Source organism: Andrena cerasifolii, chromosome 13 (assembly GCF_050908995.1).
Source record: "Andrena cerasifolii isolate SP2316 chromosome 13, iyAndCera1_principal, whole genome shotgun sequence".
NCBI lineage: Eukaryota > Metazoa > Arthropoda > Insecta > Hymenoptera > Andrenidae > Andrena > Andrena cerasifolii.
In genome coordinates, this window is record NC_135130.1 from 10,639,756 (window position 1) to 10,656,758 (window position 17,003).

The 17,003-nt window shown below is 45.9% G+C and overlaps 1 protein-coding gene across 5 annotated transcripts in view; it reads right to left on the minus strand.

Annotated features, from left to right (window-relative positions):
* Positions 1-5: 5 nt before the first annotated feature.
* LOC143375803 (uncharacterized) overlaps positions 6-17,003 on the minus strand; it is a 147,148-nt gene continuing 130,150 nt past the window's right edge. For 3 of the 5 annotated variants that reach the window (XM_076825284.1, XM_076825285.1, XM_076825282.1), the window contains 5 exons: positions 9,004-9,481; positions 6,571-6,855; positions 6,114-6,264; positions 5,543-5,753; positions 6-5,460 (listed from right to left, as the gene is read on the minus strand). In XM_076825284.1, the coding sequence (XP_076681399.1) occupies positions 3,265-5,460; positions 5,543-5,753; positions 6,114-6,264; positions 6,571-6,855; positions 9,004-9,481 (3,321 nt within the window). In that variant the 3' untranslated portion in view covers positions 6-3,264. Of the gene's footprint in view, positions 5,461-5,542; positions 5,754-6,113; positions 6,265-6,570; positions 6,856-8,244; positions 8,517-9,003; positions 9,482-17,003 lie in introns of those variants that run through there. The other 2 variants (XM_076825283.1, XM_076825286.1) reach the window with 2 other exon arrangements.

Here is a 17,003-nt window from a genome sequence, read left to right on the forward strand (position 1 = left end):
AGAGATCGTTCGTAGTAGATATTTTATTTCCAATTTTTAGGAACTGAAATGCCCATATAATAAAAAATATTTCGTATCGCATAATAATAATAATTATTATTAAATTGAGAAACGAGGTGTTACGCTAAAAAGTCACTGCTAAGTGTACAAAATGAAGAAAAACTCGCAAAAGAAAAACGAACATAGACTTTCTTTTCCTTCCTTCGAATATTAATCGTTCTCTAATTTTCTCTCTTTCTCTCTCTCTCTCTCCCTCTCTCTGTTCTCACATTCGTACATTTGTATCTAGCGTCTCACTTTTTCATTCACTCTCTCCTCTCGTCTATCTCGCTCTCACTCTCTCTCTCTCCCTCTCCCTCTCTCTCTCTCTCTCGCATCCACTCTCCCTATTATTAAAAAACAACCACAGGTAACAAAACAGAAAAGAAATAATATGAAATGTTCCGCATGGAATTTTGCATTTCCGTTTGTTTCTTTCGTCGTCGTTTAAACTTTCTTCTAGCTTTCCTTTTAGTCTCTTCTAATAGATAAAGGGCTCGTTTTAAAAGCACATACAAACGACCGTCGTTATCGTTCTATTTTTTTTTTTTTTTCAACGTCACTATCTAAGCAGTTTTATGGCACGTATTCTCGTACAAGCCCTTTCACCTTCTCTTCTTTTATTTGGAGAAAAAAGAAAAATTTGTCTTCTTTTTATGCCGCGGTTTCTCGTCAGCGCTTCCCATATCCGTCCTCCGAGCTGTCGCCAAACGAACCCCGGCGGAATTATACATATCGAATCGCAACAGTAGTAACGTATCCGTCTTTTTATTATATACACACACGCACGTTGAAATCAGAAGTCTTTTTTCTTTACCTTCGAATACGGTTTCATCAGACTTGGACGCGAGTAAGATCTGTCTGAAGATCTTACGATTCTTTCACGCTGTCGACGGTCCCCGCTGATTCCCGATGCTATCCATGAGAATTCAAACAACAAAAATGTCCTTTTGCAATGTAGCACCATTCGAACGAGTGGAAGCGCCTCGAATTAAATCAACTGAAAATCTATTGTCGTACAAAAATAAAGTAATACATCGTGTTTTTGCTGCGCAGTAATCCAAGTGGTGGAAAATGAAAGAAAAGGCTGTTCTGAACGCGTCGGGCGTCACCGGAGGACCCTCTCCAAACAATCGTTTAACACCGTTTCGGTAAGTTGCAACGGCACTCGTTTCAACCCCTCTTTCTCGGTTTTGTTTCGCGAAAGAACCTTCATGCAAACTCGAACAACTTACTCTCTGAAAGACATCGATAATAGAAATCGGATTTTCGCTAGATTCGGCCCGGTGAGGGCCTCTCTTAGGATTACGAATGCTTTAACGTTATTCTGATATTTATTTTTGTGTTTTTCTTTTCATCATCTTTATCAGAGTATCCTAAAGCGAACAAATTCTATCGATACGTCTACTCTTAACATGGATATACCGCATGGGTTTTCAAATTTTCGCGTTTCTTTTTCAATATGGTCGGTGGCCCGCGATGTTCGATCACTCTCAGCAACGATCGCGCGCGTTTTCTGCTATAAATCAGTCGATCATGGTGGTGCTCGTTAATCAAAATAAAAAGAAAACTTTTCCCCACGATACACAGCGTGCGTCGATGAAAATCAAAGCGTAATTATCAGCTTCTTCCATGTTTTTTTTCTTTCGCTAAATGTACAAGAGATCTCTTTCTCTAAAAGTAATCTGCAAAATATTGCGTTGCACCCTAGTTCGATTATTTCCATGTACATATACACATATATGTGTACGTTTGCATAACACATATATGTACATATATAGATAGATATATATATATATACTTATGTAGCGATACGACTATCGTTGGCCACACTATATAGTCAGACAGCCTGTACACACACGCGTGCTCGCCTAAAACCTTTACGGTTCTTATGTATAATGTTGAAAGATACAATGCAAGGGATTTGTCTAGCTTAACGAATACGTGATTATATACATTATGTACAATGTCTCGTTGCTAATAACACCGTTTGCGTGCACTTAGTTTTCTTAGAGCTGACTACAGATCGGTGTGTATTTGTATGTGGTGTGAGAGATGATCGGTGTGTGTACATGTCGAGATACAATGAAAATTGTCCTAACTTATACGATAGAATAAGGTTCTTTCTCGCGATCGTTATACTCTACGATAAGATTTATCCGTTATACAATAAACAATTATATATATATACGTTCTGACGATCCGTCGGCTACAGATCTCGCATATACACATATACATATATTTATATATATATATTCAATTTATTTATTTATATATATATATATATTTATATATTCATTTAGTTATCACATCGCACGTTCGAAATTAAGGAAATCTGACCCCTACGCGATAGAGAATCGAATTAATCTCTTGGATAATCTGCGTTAAAAAAATAATAATAGTAAACGAAAATAAAAAAAAAAAAAAAGAAACCGTGGGTAGTCCAACTTGTTAGATTATTCCTTGCGTTCGACGTTGCGGCTTATACACACACACACGTAAACATCGTGAAGAACAAATGTAGAAAAGTCGTCGTATATTTGCGTATGAAAAGAGTCAACTGTATTCGCATCGCTTGTCTAATGAGTACAGCATACTTTTTTCCCTTCCTTCCTTGTTTCATTTTTCAACAACTTTTTGATCGTTATCACAGTGCTTTAGTACGCTCTTTTTTTCGCCCCCTCCCGACCTTAATATCGAATATTCTCTCGAAACATTATAAAAAAAATTAAAATAAAACCGAAACATCCATTCGTTTCTTGCTTTACAAAGGAAGTAGTAGTATTCTCGTACTATATCGTTACATATAAAAAATTATTACCTAATTTATTGCATAATATATGCATGTACACACCTATCTTTCACTGTAAATCATTCCATCGCCCTCGAACCTTCGCAGTCTACTCCTCTTACGTTTCATAGTAGTTTAAACTGCACTCTCTATCCCCGATACAAGGTGTTCGACGATTCGCGATACCACGAATCAAGAAGAGTGTTCAAAGAGACACCGTTCGAATCACGAACGGAGCCGAATCCTAAAGCGATATACACCGCGACGCACGGACGTCCTCCTGCTCGGTGAATATCCGCTCGCTCGTGCCGATTCCTGAATGAAAATAGATTCGCGGCGAGAGAGCCCGACGCACCTGTCCGCCTATAGAAAACGAGACCGACGCCCGCGCCACGTCGGTCGGCCTACATGAGATCCCATAATTTTCTGTTTGTCTACTTCGACGTTGGGGCAGCCGGCTGGTGCTGCCCCGCCATCCCCAGTCTTGGTTGCGAGGAAGCAAGTAATTCTTTGTAGTACGCGCTGAATTCCGGCGAGAGAAACGACGTGGTGGCCGTGGGCGGAATCGGCGGCGGGAACAAGCCGTTGTAGAACGCCGAATAGTACATCGGGTCCAGGATCGGTAGGAACTTGCCGGGCGTGTTCGTTGGCAGTTGCGGAAGGTAGGCTGGATTGCTTTGCGGCACAGCGGGCACAAAACCCGAGGGTATACTTGGAACGCTGTGTCGTCTGCCAGCCTCGGTTTGCCTCGAATCCTGCTGCTGGTGTTGCTGTTGCGTCATCAGCGACTTGTCCCCCTCGCTGATCCGACGCTGCTGATGATGGTGGTGGTGGTGGTTATGGTTGTGATGATGGTGGTGCTGCTGTTGTTGCTCTTTACAGCTCGCTTCCACGTTTTTTCTCCTGTCTATACTCATCTGTTGTTGTTGTTGCATCGAGGCCATTCGATGGTACGAGTTCCCACTGTTCAAGTGATTCAGATTAGGTACGTTCGGTATGACAGGGTGGCTAGTCGGCTTCCTGGGCGTGTACGGTGAGACTGGATCGCTCCTCGTCGTCGTATACTTGCCGTTCGCGTGTTGCCTTCTCTGCGTGGGCATGGTACTACTCCTGTTAGGTGGACTGGGTACCCGAACCGGCGACGGCGCACCCGAGTGATTGTTCCTCTGCTTGGCGGGGTTGACGATCGTGATCTCGAGGTTGTTCGAAGCCATGGTTCGGCTATCGAGCACGTTCTGGTAGCCAGGGAAGGTACTTCGTTTCGAACAATCCGTTGGTTTCTCTTTAGCCGCGGACGAGTTCCTCATCTCCAGGTTCAACGGATTAGGCCTCGGCACTACAGGTACTTTCACTATTTCTAGGCTCGGCCTCGGGAATACCGGTTTATCGGGCGACTTCTGCGTCAAGTCGAGCACCCCTCCGTGCGCTACTACGTCGTTATTATTACTTATGTGTTGCTGCGGCTGCTGTAAACGGTGCAGCGACGGACGATACTTTGGAGGGATAAGAATGTCTTTCGGGTCTCCGTAAACCGTTTTTTCGTTGTGCGCGAATATCGACCTCGACTGCGTAACCCTGGGCGGGAATATCCTCCCGTTGGGTACGGTCGGCGGTACGAAACGATGATTTCCTTGAGGTATCGTCGACGGTGCATACGGCGGAACGTTCGCGTTCGCGTACAATTGCAGCAACGCGGCGTTGTTCGAGGTACCGAGGTTTATCACCCGACTGTTCACCATGTTGTTATTCATCATGGTGGTGTTGTTGTTGTTGTTATGATGGACAGGCGGTTGTTTGTTCGGTACCTGTAGCCGTGCTTGGTGATGGGGATGCTGATGCTCCTGCGGCGACGACAGCATGTGCCCTATGTCTGGCGTGACAGTGACAGAAATCAGCTTAGGAATGGAATTCGGTGTGACTGGAAGTGGATATGATATTGGCGGATTCTCCTCGGACTTCATCGTCGCTGGGGCCGGGGGATTGCTTTGTATCACGCTCGGTCGCGTGTCCAGGTCAACGGCAGTGACTTCGAGACCACCCTCGCGAAGGATCTCCAGTTTACGCTTCTTAAAGCTCGGAATGATTATCTTGTCCCTACTCGTGTCGCTCTCCGACTCGAGATCGATCACTTCTGGCGACCTGGGCGGAGCTATCGCCTTCTCCGCGAATATAGACTTCTCGCCAAACAGCGGGATGTTCTCCTTGCCCTGTGCCAGCAGGGTGGTCTGTTTCGGGTCCAGCTTGATCTCCTTCATGTCCTTCTCCGGCGGCGGAGTTAACGTTACGACTGTAGACGCGTTCGTTGCTACTGTGGTGACCGGCAGGACCGGCGGCGAACACGACGGTGGCACTTGCTGCGATATTAGAGGACTATTTAGCTGCCTCTCTAGGACGCTCTGACTTCCGGTACCGTTCGTGGGTGTCGTGGAGGGTGTACTACTCGGCGTCGAAATCGACGTGTTAGAGGAAGGTGGCGGACTTGGCAGTTGGCTGGCTTGCTGGCTGGGTGATGGCGTACTATTGGCAATCATAGTGTTTAAGGACTTCAATCGTTCCGGCTTCACTCGCACGCTACGCAGCGACGACGTTTTGCCGGTCTCCGATTTCGGTTTCTCTCCCGTGAGGAACGGCTAGAAAAAAGAACAATGATTACAAATCAATTATCTTTTATACATAGACATCGAGAGTTCGTCTGTGCCCAAAGCCACTTACTGCTGTCGATAGAATTGGTTGAAGGGGAGGGCTGGTGGCGGTAAGACCTGTGTCTACAGGTGGAGGTGTTTCCGATGTGTACGGATCATTGGTATCTTGCTTAACGTCTTCAATCTCCTCGGATACACTACTAGTCTTAGTACGTCTACCAGGTGTCAGTCTCACTTTCGCTTCTTCGCCCCTCTGATACCTCTCGTAGGGCAATAGCAACCTGTGAAGGGGATCGTGCATTCCGATTAGCAAAATCTTCTCTGAACGAAACTGTAGCGGACTGTCGAACTGGAGAAAGATTTATTTTTCAAGAGTTAGACGGTTCGTCACTCAAGTGCGTCCCGCATGCGACCGAGCCGAGGCATGAGGCAATAAACGTGATGATTGCCAGAGCCTCGGTTCGGTCGCGACAGCCTTGACGCTCTTCATCGATATGCTTAAAGAAAAGGCCTTTCCCTTCAAATGGTTCGGTTATTTTTCTCTCTTTCTGCTTTCCGTCGACGCTTCGCTTCTACATTCACCGCGGATCACAAAATTGCTAAATTGTTTTCCTCGTTGGATTTCAGCAAAGATACTTTACCTTTCGTAATGTCGACGAGTGATGGTCGCAGCACTGGTAGACCCTGTATTACCCCCGATGTCGTCGTAAATGGTCTTCCAAAGGCGACCAGCGCTGACCGAGTCGTAACCACCCAGCATTTGCACTTTCGTATAAAACAGGAAGAGATCAACTGCAAGTAGAATACCATTGTTATTCGAGGTCCTTCTGGCTGGCCGGTTGCATTCAATCTAAACGTTACTTGTCAAAAGGAAACACTGCTGTATATCAGCTTCGAACAGTACCAATCACTGTTTCAATTTAATGGGGAATGAACGAACGTTTCTAAAACTGACAAGGGGAGGCGACAGCAGTGGGGTTGTCGTTGAATGTGAATCGATGACACTCCACCGCTGTGACCTCTCCACGCGAGCGTGTGCCGTCTGAAAAGCATCTAAGCTTCGCCGCCAATTGTTGGAAGAATAGCGCAGATACTGACTCTGCCTGTAGCCCAGCAGTGGCATCTTTCCGACAGGCGTACCCCGCGAGTTCATGAAATTCTGCACGTCCGTGAGGAACTTCTTTTCCTCCGCGCTGGTGTGCCGCTCGCTGCGTCGCACCACCGACGAGGGTGGCCTGCCGACGTTCGACACCACCGTGTTCGAAATCGCAGGTACACTCTTCGACGTGGACGCGACCGAAGCCTCGCTCTCGTTGCTCGATTCCCCAGGCGACGCGCTGCGCTTTTTGCGCTTCCTCCTCGGTCGTCCCTTTAATTTTGGCGCTAGAAAATCAAAGAAACCGCGCGTAATTAGTCCTCCACGCGTGGAAATAAATCTGGTTTGCATTGATTAGAAATCTAGAAATTAATGCAAAAAATGCAATGATATTTCTATCAGTTTCGATATCAGTTCGTTCTGAATGAAACTTTAGATTCGTTAACATAATTTGTAATGTTCACAGGAAAGATACGCATCATTTAAAATAAACTACAACGACATTCCTCGCAGCCGTGGCTACGTAACGTTTTCCTGCATGGTAACGATTATAAGAGTTCACTGTTTGTTTTATCGCGCACAAAGGGACTGGCGGTTAGCATCACGGATTAAATAACACGATAATTCGAGTCTCGCACGATTTCCATCTCACTTCGGCAAATTGTAGCTTCACGGTTGCGTGACGTTTCTTAATTTTCCGTAATGGACAGAAATTACGGGTAAAAATGAATATGAAATAGCAGGCATCGTTTCATTAGCGTCCATGTAATTTTTCACGAATTAAAATTATCTCCGCTTCGCGAGAAATCCCATTAATTTCTAAGCACGTGAGATTTAATGTTGTTTTCGTTAAATTTCCTCGCGCAAAAATGCAAGATTCATGACACAGTGGATCGATGCGAACGGTTGCACAACTTCAAAGTATAAATTATTACCGTTCGAACCGAGGTGCGTACTACACAGAGATGGGCATTAAATAATGCCCAGTCAAAAAATAAAAAATTAAAAAAAATAAATACAACCGACTTCAAAAAAATAAAAATGCACTGAAAAGTAAAAAATAAAGAAATTCCGTTTCTGTATAATCAATGACACATCGCCGAACAACTCCGCGCTGCAGTTTATAGTTCGAATAACTTTCGAATAAAAATACGAAGCTTAAAATGAATTCCCGTCGAATAAAAAAATGATTTGAGGCGCTTCGAATGAAAATAACACAGTTATTTTTATTTGACGTGTCGTATCAAATTTTTGTCTTTTATTCGAAATCAATTTTTGAATTAAAATAATTGTTTGCCCATCTTTGGTACTAAATAACGTTTCACCAATTACAGAGCAACGATTAATCGCGAAAACGTAACGACAGTTTGCAACTACTAATTTATATTAACGACCGTTTGCATTGCCCGCACAATGCAGACGGGTAACACAATGTAACCAATAAATCCCAGTACTACCGTAGAAAGAAACAAAGGTTTCCAGCAATCCATCGGGCTATCAAAATTTTACATTGTGTCACGTTGTTGCGAAATTTCTCAACCAATCTCGCCACATGAATTCACTGTAAGTACATTGCAACTTATATTCACGTGCTGGTCATTTTCATTAAATATTACGGACCCACTCCATGGCCACGTGTCTTTGGTTTAGACCTCAACCGAGTTTTCCATGCTTACCGATCACTTCAAAGTACACTATCTCATTTCCCTGAATTTTCATCAGGATGGCCATTCTGTCTGTCACCAGCGTAAACACTAACAGCTCAATCACACCGGTTGCACACAGTCGCTGTGTCAGTATCTCACCCTACTATTTTCACCATTCCGAACGGCGCAATTAAGACAGAAAAACGTGGCGAGCGATAAAACGCATTTTGATTCTAAAATTAGACACGCACGGTTGTTCCACACGCCTTGATCCGGATTACTATCGCCTCTTCAACAGTTAAAAATCGCCCGAGCCACAAAGTAGCGCGTCCCGCCCGAAAAGACGTGCTCGACTAATTCTTGCGACGTTCCTCGTGGCCGGCCCTACTCGACGGCTCTGTTGTTTTTTAAACTCTCGATAGATTGTGCTGTTGCGATCGCGCGCCGCGATCTCTCGCGAGCCTCTGTCGGTAAACGCTTCCCTCGATCGTCCCAATTAGTCCCTAATTAATTATTAAATGGAACGTCAAGCTTTCGAATAGCAATGTAATACATTATGCAAATAACTGCATTATGTACATTGAAAACGTGTTTCAATATGCTCAAAGGTCGTTCGCCGATTCCACGAGTTCATTTTGCTAAATGGACGCGAATCAGTGATACTAAAAGACAAATACGAACAAATGGAACGTGATCGTTTTCGTGAATTTCCAAGAAGGAGGGTGTGAAGGGGCGGGGGGGGTGAACTCCCGTTCCCCTACCGGCAACTCGCTGGGTAACTCAGCTTACCTAGGTGGTTGCAAAGCAGCTCGTGAGTCTCGAGGTCCGGGTAATCGAAGGTGTCCCTGCAGAAGAGTACCCTGGTGCCCGGCGTGGCTGTGAATCCACCGAGCGCCGCTGCTATGGACGAGCAGAGCCAGGATGGTTCGGCGCCCTCGAGCCTACGCAGAAGCGCCCGATATCGACAGTACCTGGGGTACGAGAGCACCACCACCTTCGTCTGCGAGCCGCACTCTGCTCTCCTCGTGTTGTGGTTGTTCTCGTACTCCTTCTGCTGCTTATCGACGTCCGAGAAGTCGATGCCGGGGTCGGTGAGCACCTGAGGCTGAGGTATCTCGTATCTCAACGGGCTGCTCTCGGGGGATGACGTGGGGGTGGGTGGGTAGGACACCTCTCGACCCCATGACCATTCCAACGAGGGCGACAACCATGTGACGAGGTCGTGCACGCGGACTACCACCTTCTCCGATATCGTCAACACCTCGTCCTGCAATCACACAATTTTATTTCCCATTACTCGCCAGATATGCCCTTTGTCGCACGCACGGTAAAAAGGAAAGACCTTGCGTTGATAAAAGAGAAACGGACAATAGGTTACTCGGGCCATTGACGTATCGATTAAATGACCGAAGTTAAGTAAAGATTTATGCGGACTATAAATATTCATTTCTTCGCAACTCTTGTACATTGTTGTACCTTTTAAACTGGACTAACAAGTTTGCTACGTAGCGCTCCTCCATTGTGCTGCTTCGATGTGCACAGTCATCCTTTTGCCCCAGTAAAACTTGGGGCACGGTAAACATTTATTCGCAGAATAAATATTTTGACGAAATAGTAGCTCACAGAGATCGAGTGCATTTCAATGCAGTGACGTGCATTTCCGATTGTACTACAAAGTAGAAAGCTTCTTTACCAATCTGACGCCCGGCCATTATTTCATGAACGTCTACCCTCGACAGGTGGAGGCACCGTAAAGTCGCCGCAGCCTCTAAATCCCCCTACTCCCCGTAATTCGACCTGTTCCCGACTACATAGGTATACTTGTCGCGAGCGGAGCTAAAACACCTATGTATGTGCCTCGTTATGTATACACATAATCTAGCACAACGTAACTCGTGGTTTATGTTGTACCTCGAGTGCATCGTTATCTACTCTGCTCCGACGATAATTTAATTGTCCGCTGATGCCGGAGGCGACGTCATTTTCACAAAGTTTGACCTAACTCTTGGACCTGCTGATTTGCGGGATTTAATCCGACTGTGGGATTTCCTCTTGTCGCGAGGGCTTAGAGCTAACGAATGAAAGACAAACGTCAGGAAACAAACTGATCGATCGACGACCCCCCGGTGCAACCCTGCACAAATACCTCGGGAACACTCCGAAAGTACAATTTACGTGCTTCGTAATTCCTCGACTATCGAGATTACTCGTAATGACTAATAAACGGAGCCGTCGCCCGAGGAATTTATTGCTGAAACGTTGAGCCGTTAGGACAGGTCCGGCCCAGGGGCCGGCATAAATCACCAGGGAAAAGTAAACGGTGGCAGAGCCAAGTACTCGAGGCTCTCTTCTTTTCATCGCTCCTGGAGGATCGCTTCCTCGTAAGTCAACCCCGAAATCAGATCACGGGTTGACGTTTAATTAACACCGGGTCAAATAATTTCAGCCACGCGACCTCGAATAATCGTGTATCTATTCGTAAAACACGGCGGCGCTCGTTGTTACATTTAATTGACAAAGTTCCCTCGCTTACGCCGTCCCGTCGCAATTAGCTCGCGCCACTGTAAGATTCGTTTGCGGGGAATCGAATCGCGCGGAATGAATCGGGATTCTAAGAGCAAAGTGAGCTTGAACCGGTGGTCTTGGCAAGTAAGATAAACCCATTTACCCGTGGCCAGAGGAGCCTCGAGCCAAGCAAAACGGCCAGGTTTTGACCCTTTGCACTCGCGAGGCGCCAGCTGAGTCAGCTGTAAGAGCCTGCACGATCTTCCGGGGGCGTCAACGGAATTGACAATGTCTTGTTTTTGTTCGGCGGTAATTACATACCTCTCGGTCCGATAAAAAGAGCCCAGGGTCTGGTTAGGAGCAAGGATTTCATCGATACTCTGCCCGGTAGCCCGAGGCTCCCGCTTATTCATAGACAATGTTCTATTTAGCTCGGAATCACTTTTATCATCTTTCACCTCCGTGCTCATCCGTGCTCCCGCTATTGCTACTTCCTCCTTTGCCTGCTGGCATCGCCTCCGCTTCCTTCGTCGCACACCCTTCGCTTATTTGCTCCGCTGTTTGTTCAGTCTCTCCATCGCTGCCCTTTCGCGTCGACGATCTGCTCTCTCGCGGCGTGCTCGGCTCACTCGGTATGTAACGCAGCGATGGGAGGGATTCAATGATCCTCCGGAAGTCTACGATGAAGGCGAGAAGCGCTAATAGGCCATCGGTGGCATCGCGGCGGAAGTATTCAAAGTCAGCGTATTCGCGAATGGTCGCGGAAAATTGAACAGTTTCCCCGGGAACTATTTTCGGCAGTTGCGAGGACGTCGATCCCATCGCTATCCCGCGCACTTGGCCACGGATTCCTCTCGGTCACGTACGTTGCTGCTCGTTTCCTCTCATTGTCAGTCCAGCGGAGGATCTTGCTCCTTTCTCTCGGCTGCACACTTCCGTTATCCCCGCGCTAGTCGGGCTTCCGGCCCGCCCCCGAATCACGTTTCCGAAAACAAACCTGCCGTCTTAATCGCGGAGACACTCGGAAGAACGACGCACGGGAGCGGAATGGTGACCGAGAGGTGTATCGCGGCTGCAAAGAAATATCTCCGAGGCTTCTATTGTGCGCCTCTATTTTCCCGCTTTGTCCACGCTCGCCACCCCCTCCGCGCGTATTTATCGCCGTGATTTCCTAAGAGGGTTCCTCAACCTTGTATTGACTTTGTCGTTCTGTCGATGGCCCTCCTCCTCCTTGTTCACCCCTGTTCACCCTTGTTGCTCTTCCCCCTTATTGATTCCCGCGACACGGAGATATCGCTTTAATTAAATCTCCGCCGGTTTTTGCGGCATTTCTGCCCCGGCTCCCGCCGTTTCTTAACAAACACGAGGACTCTCGGTGCCGCGCTGATTATTCGCGTATTACATTCGGCGCCGCTGTTCCCGGCGACCGAGTGAGCAGCGGCAACTTTGTAATCACTTTAAAGCTGCCCGGCGAAACTGATGGCGGCTGTTCGGCTCGCTATGCACTCGATTCGATTTAAATATTTAAACGTAGTTTTAAACTTCCCGTCCAAGTTTCGCCAAATTGGTAATCTCTTGCTTTTCGGAGCAGCCACTCGAGCGCCGCGCAATTAACCGATTGTGCGCTCTGGGAAACGCGGGGCATAGATGACGAAGTCGATGTAACAGTTCCTCGAGTCATCGGGGCTCCTGCGATGGGATTAAGCCGGCCAGTTGTTTTTGCCGAACGTTAAAAGCCACTCCATGATTTACTGGGAAACCGTTCCAGGTTCTTCGTGCGTATGCATAAGTAAATATCTGCTTGTCGGCCGTCCACTTAAATTTTTAATGAGACCAGCCCGGAAAAGGCAATTAAATTTACGTTTCATTAATGGGCCAATGGGTATTTCAATAAATCACGTCCGCGGTGCGCGTTCGAACGCGCATGTTTCAAAAGCCCCCCCGGCTAGCTAAGCAAAATTCAATTTAACAGGACCACTAACAGAACAGTTCGGAGGCGCGAACTTATCTCAAAGATCGCTGCCAGGGAAATTACATCCCTGCGTTTACGGTCCCCTTGAAATATTACCACATCTGCTCAGCTGCAACTAGGGATGATTTATCACAGTGATCGCAGAATCACGATCACGGTCATGATTTAACTTCATTCACGACCGTGATCGTGATTTTTTTAACTCGAGTGAATTGTTTACTGTGATCGTAATTCTTCATCTTGATTGAATTATTTTTTATAAAATACTTCGATATAGCTTGTGCTGCAGTCAAAGCGTGCTAATTCAGCGAATATATACTTAGTATACACATTCATAAATAGTCAATGTGTGCACGCACTGAAGTATTCACATATACATTATACTTTTTAACTAAAGTGAAGAAATATTCGTTAATTTAAATAGATCAAGAACGATTACATTGCTTCAAACTATACAACTGAGATTCTATAAGCACAGTGAGGCCTTGAGAATGTTTCAAGAGAAATTAGAAATTGGGGTTATGTGGCGCGTGCAAAGAGCAGTTATGCTTTCCACCAATCAGATCACGAAAATCGCGAATCACTGTTCTGTCTGCACCGATTAGATCACCAAAATCGCGAATCACCGTTCTGCCTGCACCAATCAGATCAGGAAATTCGCGAATCACTGTTCTGCCTGCACCAATCAGAAGCGATCGCGAAAATCACGGATCACTGTGAAAAATCACCGTGATTGGGAATGAACGTGATCGGATCACTCGTGATTCACAAATCACCGTTCTAGCCAACACTAGCTGCAACCATCCACAAAGTCTAAATGTTTCTCCATTAAACTGTTGCTCCTGAATGTCCGAAACTGTCCGACGAGAGCTCACAACGCCGCCATCCAATGATTAAACGGAGCGAAGCGAAAGCTCGAATAAAATGATGAAAACGGAGATTGCAAGCATCGACCCATTTTGCGCCTAGAAAATTTGGCTAACTCGCGTCGTTTAGTCGCGCATTCAGAAGATGAGACAATCCCTCTATGCACCCGAGAGCATTCCCCTTGACTGCACATATCCGAGATGTGTATCTAAATACAAGAGGGTGGGCCGAAGAGAGACAGGGACGGACGGGACGATACAGGGATTATAGGGGCTGCGCGAGTGGGAGTGAAAGAGAGGGAGGAGGTGGAGAGAACGAGAAGAACCGAGGGGAGAGAAGCTGGCGCACGTGTGTAAGGGCAACAATGTGTGCCAGAAGGTAGCGCAATGTTGGCACAGACACAAGCGCAGATCTAACCCCGAACTCACGACATGGACAGTATGCACGGAATCATGTGGAAATGTATTCCGACGTTGCTATGGGGATTCCATGCCGCCCTAAACACACCGATAACCTATCAATTCACCACCACCGAACAGCCTGGCGAAGTATAACAGGCGATAATGTCCCTCCGCTCGAAATAGGACATCACTCGCGTGGATTTCTACTTTTTACCCGGGCCGGTGATTCGATCCGCTCGGCATTAGGAAGCCCCAGAAATTATACGCGCATTGCCCCCGTTTCCCGAATTCGCGTCTCCAAACGGCCATTAAAGAGTGGCGTGGATGGATTAAGTGGAGCCGCGAGGGTGGGCCTAACAACCAATAGCGGGGGGCCGGGAAAATGTTGGGATGAAAAGGGTTCACAGTTAACTGCTAAACCAGCGAAAAGATAGGGTAAGACTGCTCGGGGGATGTTTTATGGCACAAGTCCAAATGATGTTTGCGGCTCGGTAGAGAATACTAAGAATTGTTAATGAACTTCTGCTGGGTGTATCAGGAAAAGTAATTTGGAGTTTGCCTAACTACCGCCCACGCTCTCTCCACCCCTCGGGGAAAGCTCGCGGATAACATTTTCGCCGGAGCCGCGATGTAACGTTTGATCTTCGGGGCCGGGAAATAGATTTCCCGTCAGGCCGCATTTTACGCGGGGACGCTGAATTATCGTTACATTGTCCCCGTCCATCCGATTATCGTACCGCTGCTCCACATAAATTTCCTATTACCGTTCATGAATTACTTGCAACTCGGATTTCGATTAAACTTTACAGGAAAAGTCACCTCGACCCGCGGCGGTTGTCCAGCCCGTTCTGATTAATTTCCCCCTCCCCCTGCGCGGGGAAAAATAATAAATAACCGTCGAGATTGTTTTGCCGGGCGGAGTATCAATTTTGTGTCCGGTACGCGATCGATAATGGGTGTCGCTGTTCGATTTTGTTTCGCCGCGAGAGAAACAGAGAGATTCGAAACGCGTGCATCGTTTTAATAACGAATATCGCGATAGCGATGGCGGAACCTTAATACTTCCCCCATCCCCCCCCCCCCGTGTAACGCGACTCGCCCTCTACCCCGTCCATTTACCAGCGAAATTTATTACATTAAACGTAATAAACGACTTGTATACTCCAAAGCGTGCCCGTGATATTATTATCGTTCCCGGGGAAACTTTCTATCTATCTGGGTAATCTCATCTTGCGCCCGCCACCTCCTTTATCTCTCGTCTTTCACTCAACTTCTTAAGTAGTCTTTTGTAACTTAAATTAAAATAGACGTCAAGAAGTATTCCTGCGGACGCGACGCGCGGCCACTGAACAGATAGAGGAAAGAAATCTCGCCGGCCCCTAGTCCATCAGGAAAGTACGTAATCGGTTGCGTTAGTCACTCGCCTCTGGATGAATATTACAATTCGTTTCAAATTCTCGCAACGGAAAATTGCCACTGTTCCGGCTCGAAACAAACCAGCGGACGATCGCGTTAAATTGATCCCCATCCGAGAAGGGTGATCGCGGAACAGCGTTAAAGACGAGGAGCCAGAATCGAGAGGGATGAAAAAAAATAGCAGAGACCACAGTATGAATCCACAATGCTGCAGTTGACATATTCGCCGAGCGTACATAATACATTCATATGGGGCATCGGGCGGTCGGGGGGTAGAAACGCGTGGGTGGCAGCAGAAACGAAGAGGCGAGGGGGTAGAATCGTAGAGAATGGAATATGTAGCGTGTTGGTTTTAGCGACGCTCAATCTTCGCTTGTAAACCTCGCCGTGGGGCCATTATTTCGGGAGTCACGTCGTTATCTGTCCACGAATCTCGTCGCTGAAAAGTTCACGTTTCGAGCGTGCCGCCGAAATCAAATTCTCCCCCTCCTCCGATTGTTTCCAGCTCTTTCTCTCGCCCGAGAATGCTTCGAGGGGTCGCTGAAGAGACGTCGTTCGAGTTTTATGGGTATAGAAGAGATTTCCATCGGGAGGATACTGCGGGCGGGGCACGCGAAATCCCGCTTCGGGGAAACTTTCGCGGCTGTAGTAGATAAAAAAAAGAGAAGAAAATAGGACCGGGGGTAAGGTAACGTTTGTTTACACCGGAAAATACGAACAGGATTAATTTCAACGGCTCGTGACGGGCTTAAATCAATAAGTATGAGAGCCACTGCGAAGCATAAATCATTGTTAGATTAAACCCTGGAGCACGCGGTAGTAGTAGATGGGGCAATGGCGCGCTTTCAGGAAATATAGGGTGACCCAAAAGTTCCGATCTATATTTCATCGGGCCGTGCACCCGATCGACGTGGACAATGGCTAGCCGAAACTGGCCGCTAATTGATTATCTAACACGCGTTTAATCGCGCCTGAAAACATTCAAAAATTCAAAAATTCAAAAATTCAAAAATTCAAAAATTCAAAAATTCAAAAATTCAAAAATTCAAAAATTCAAAAATTCAAAAATTCAAAAATTCAAAAATTCAAAAATTCAAAAATTCAAAAATTCAAAAATTCAAAAATTCAAAAATTCAAAAATTCAAAAATTCAAAAATTTAAAAACTCAAAAATTCAAAGAATCAAAGAATCAAAGATTCAAAGATTCAAGGATTCAAAGATTCAAAGATTCAAGGATTCAAGGATTCAAGGATTCAAGAATTCAGGAATTCGAAAATTAAAAAATTTGAAAATTCGAAAATTAAAAAATACGAAAATTCGAAAATTCGAAAATTCAAAAATTCAAAAATTCAAAAATTCAAAAATTTAAAAACTCAAAGAATCAAAGATTCAAAGATTCAAGGATTCAAGGATTCAAGGATTCAAGGATTCAAGGATTCAAGGATTCAAGGATTCAAGGATTCAAGAATTCAGGAATTCGAAAATTAAAAAATTTGAAAATTCGAAAATTAAAAAATACGAAAATTCGAAAATTAAAAAATTCAAACCCCGCGCGTGTCCCTCGAAAATAATACTCTGTGTTGAGAGTCGAAAATCAGTGGTGAAAAGTTATAATTAACCAGGCTGGC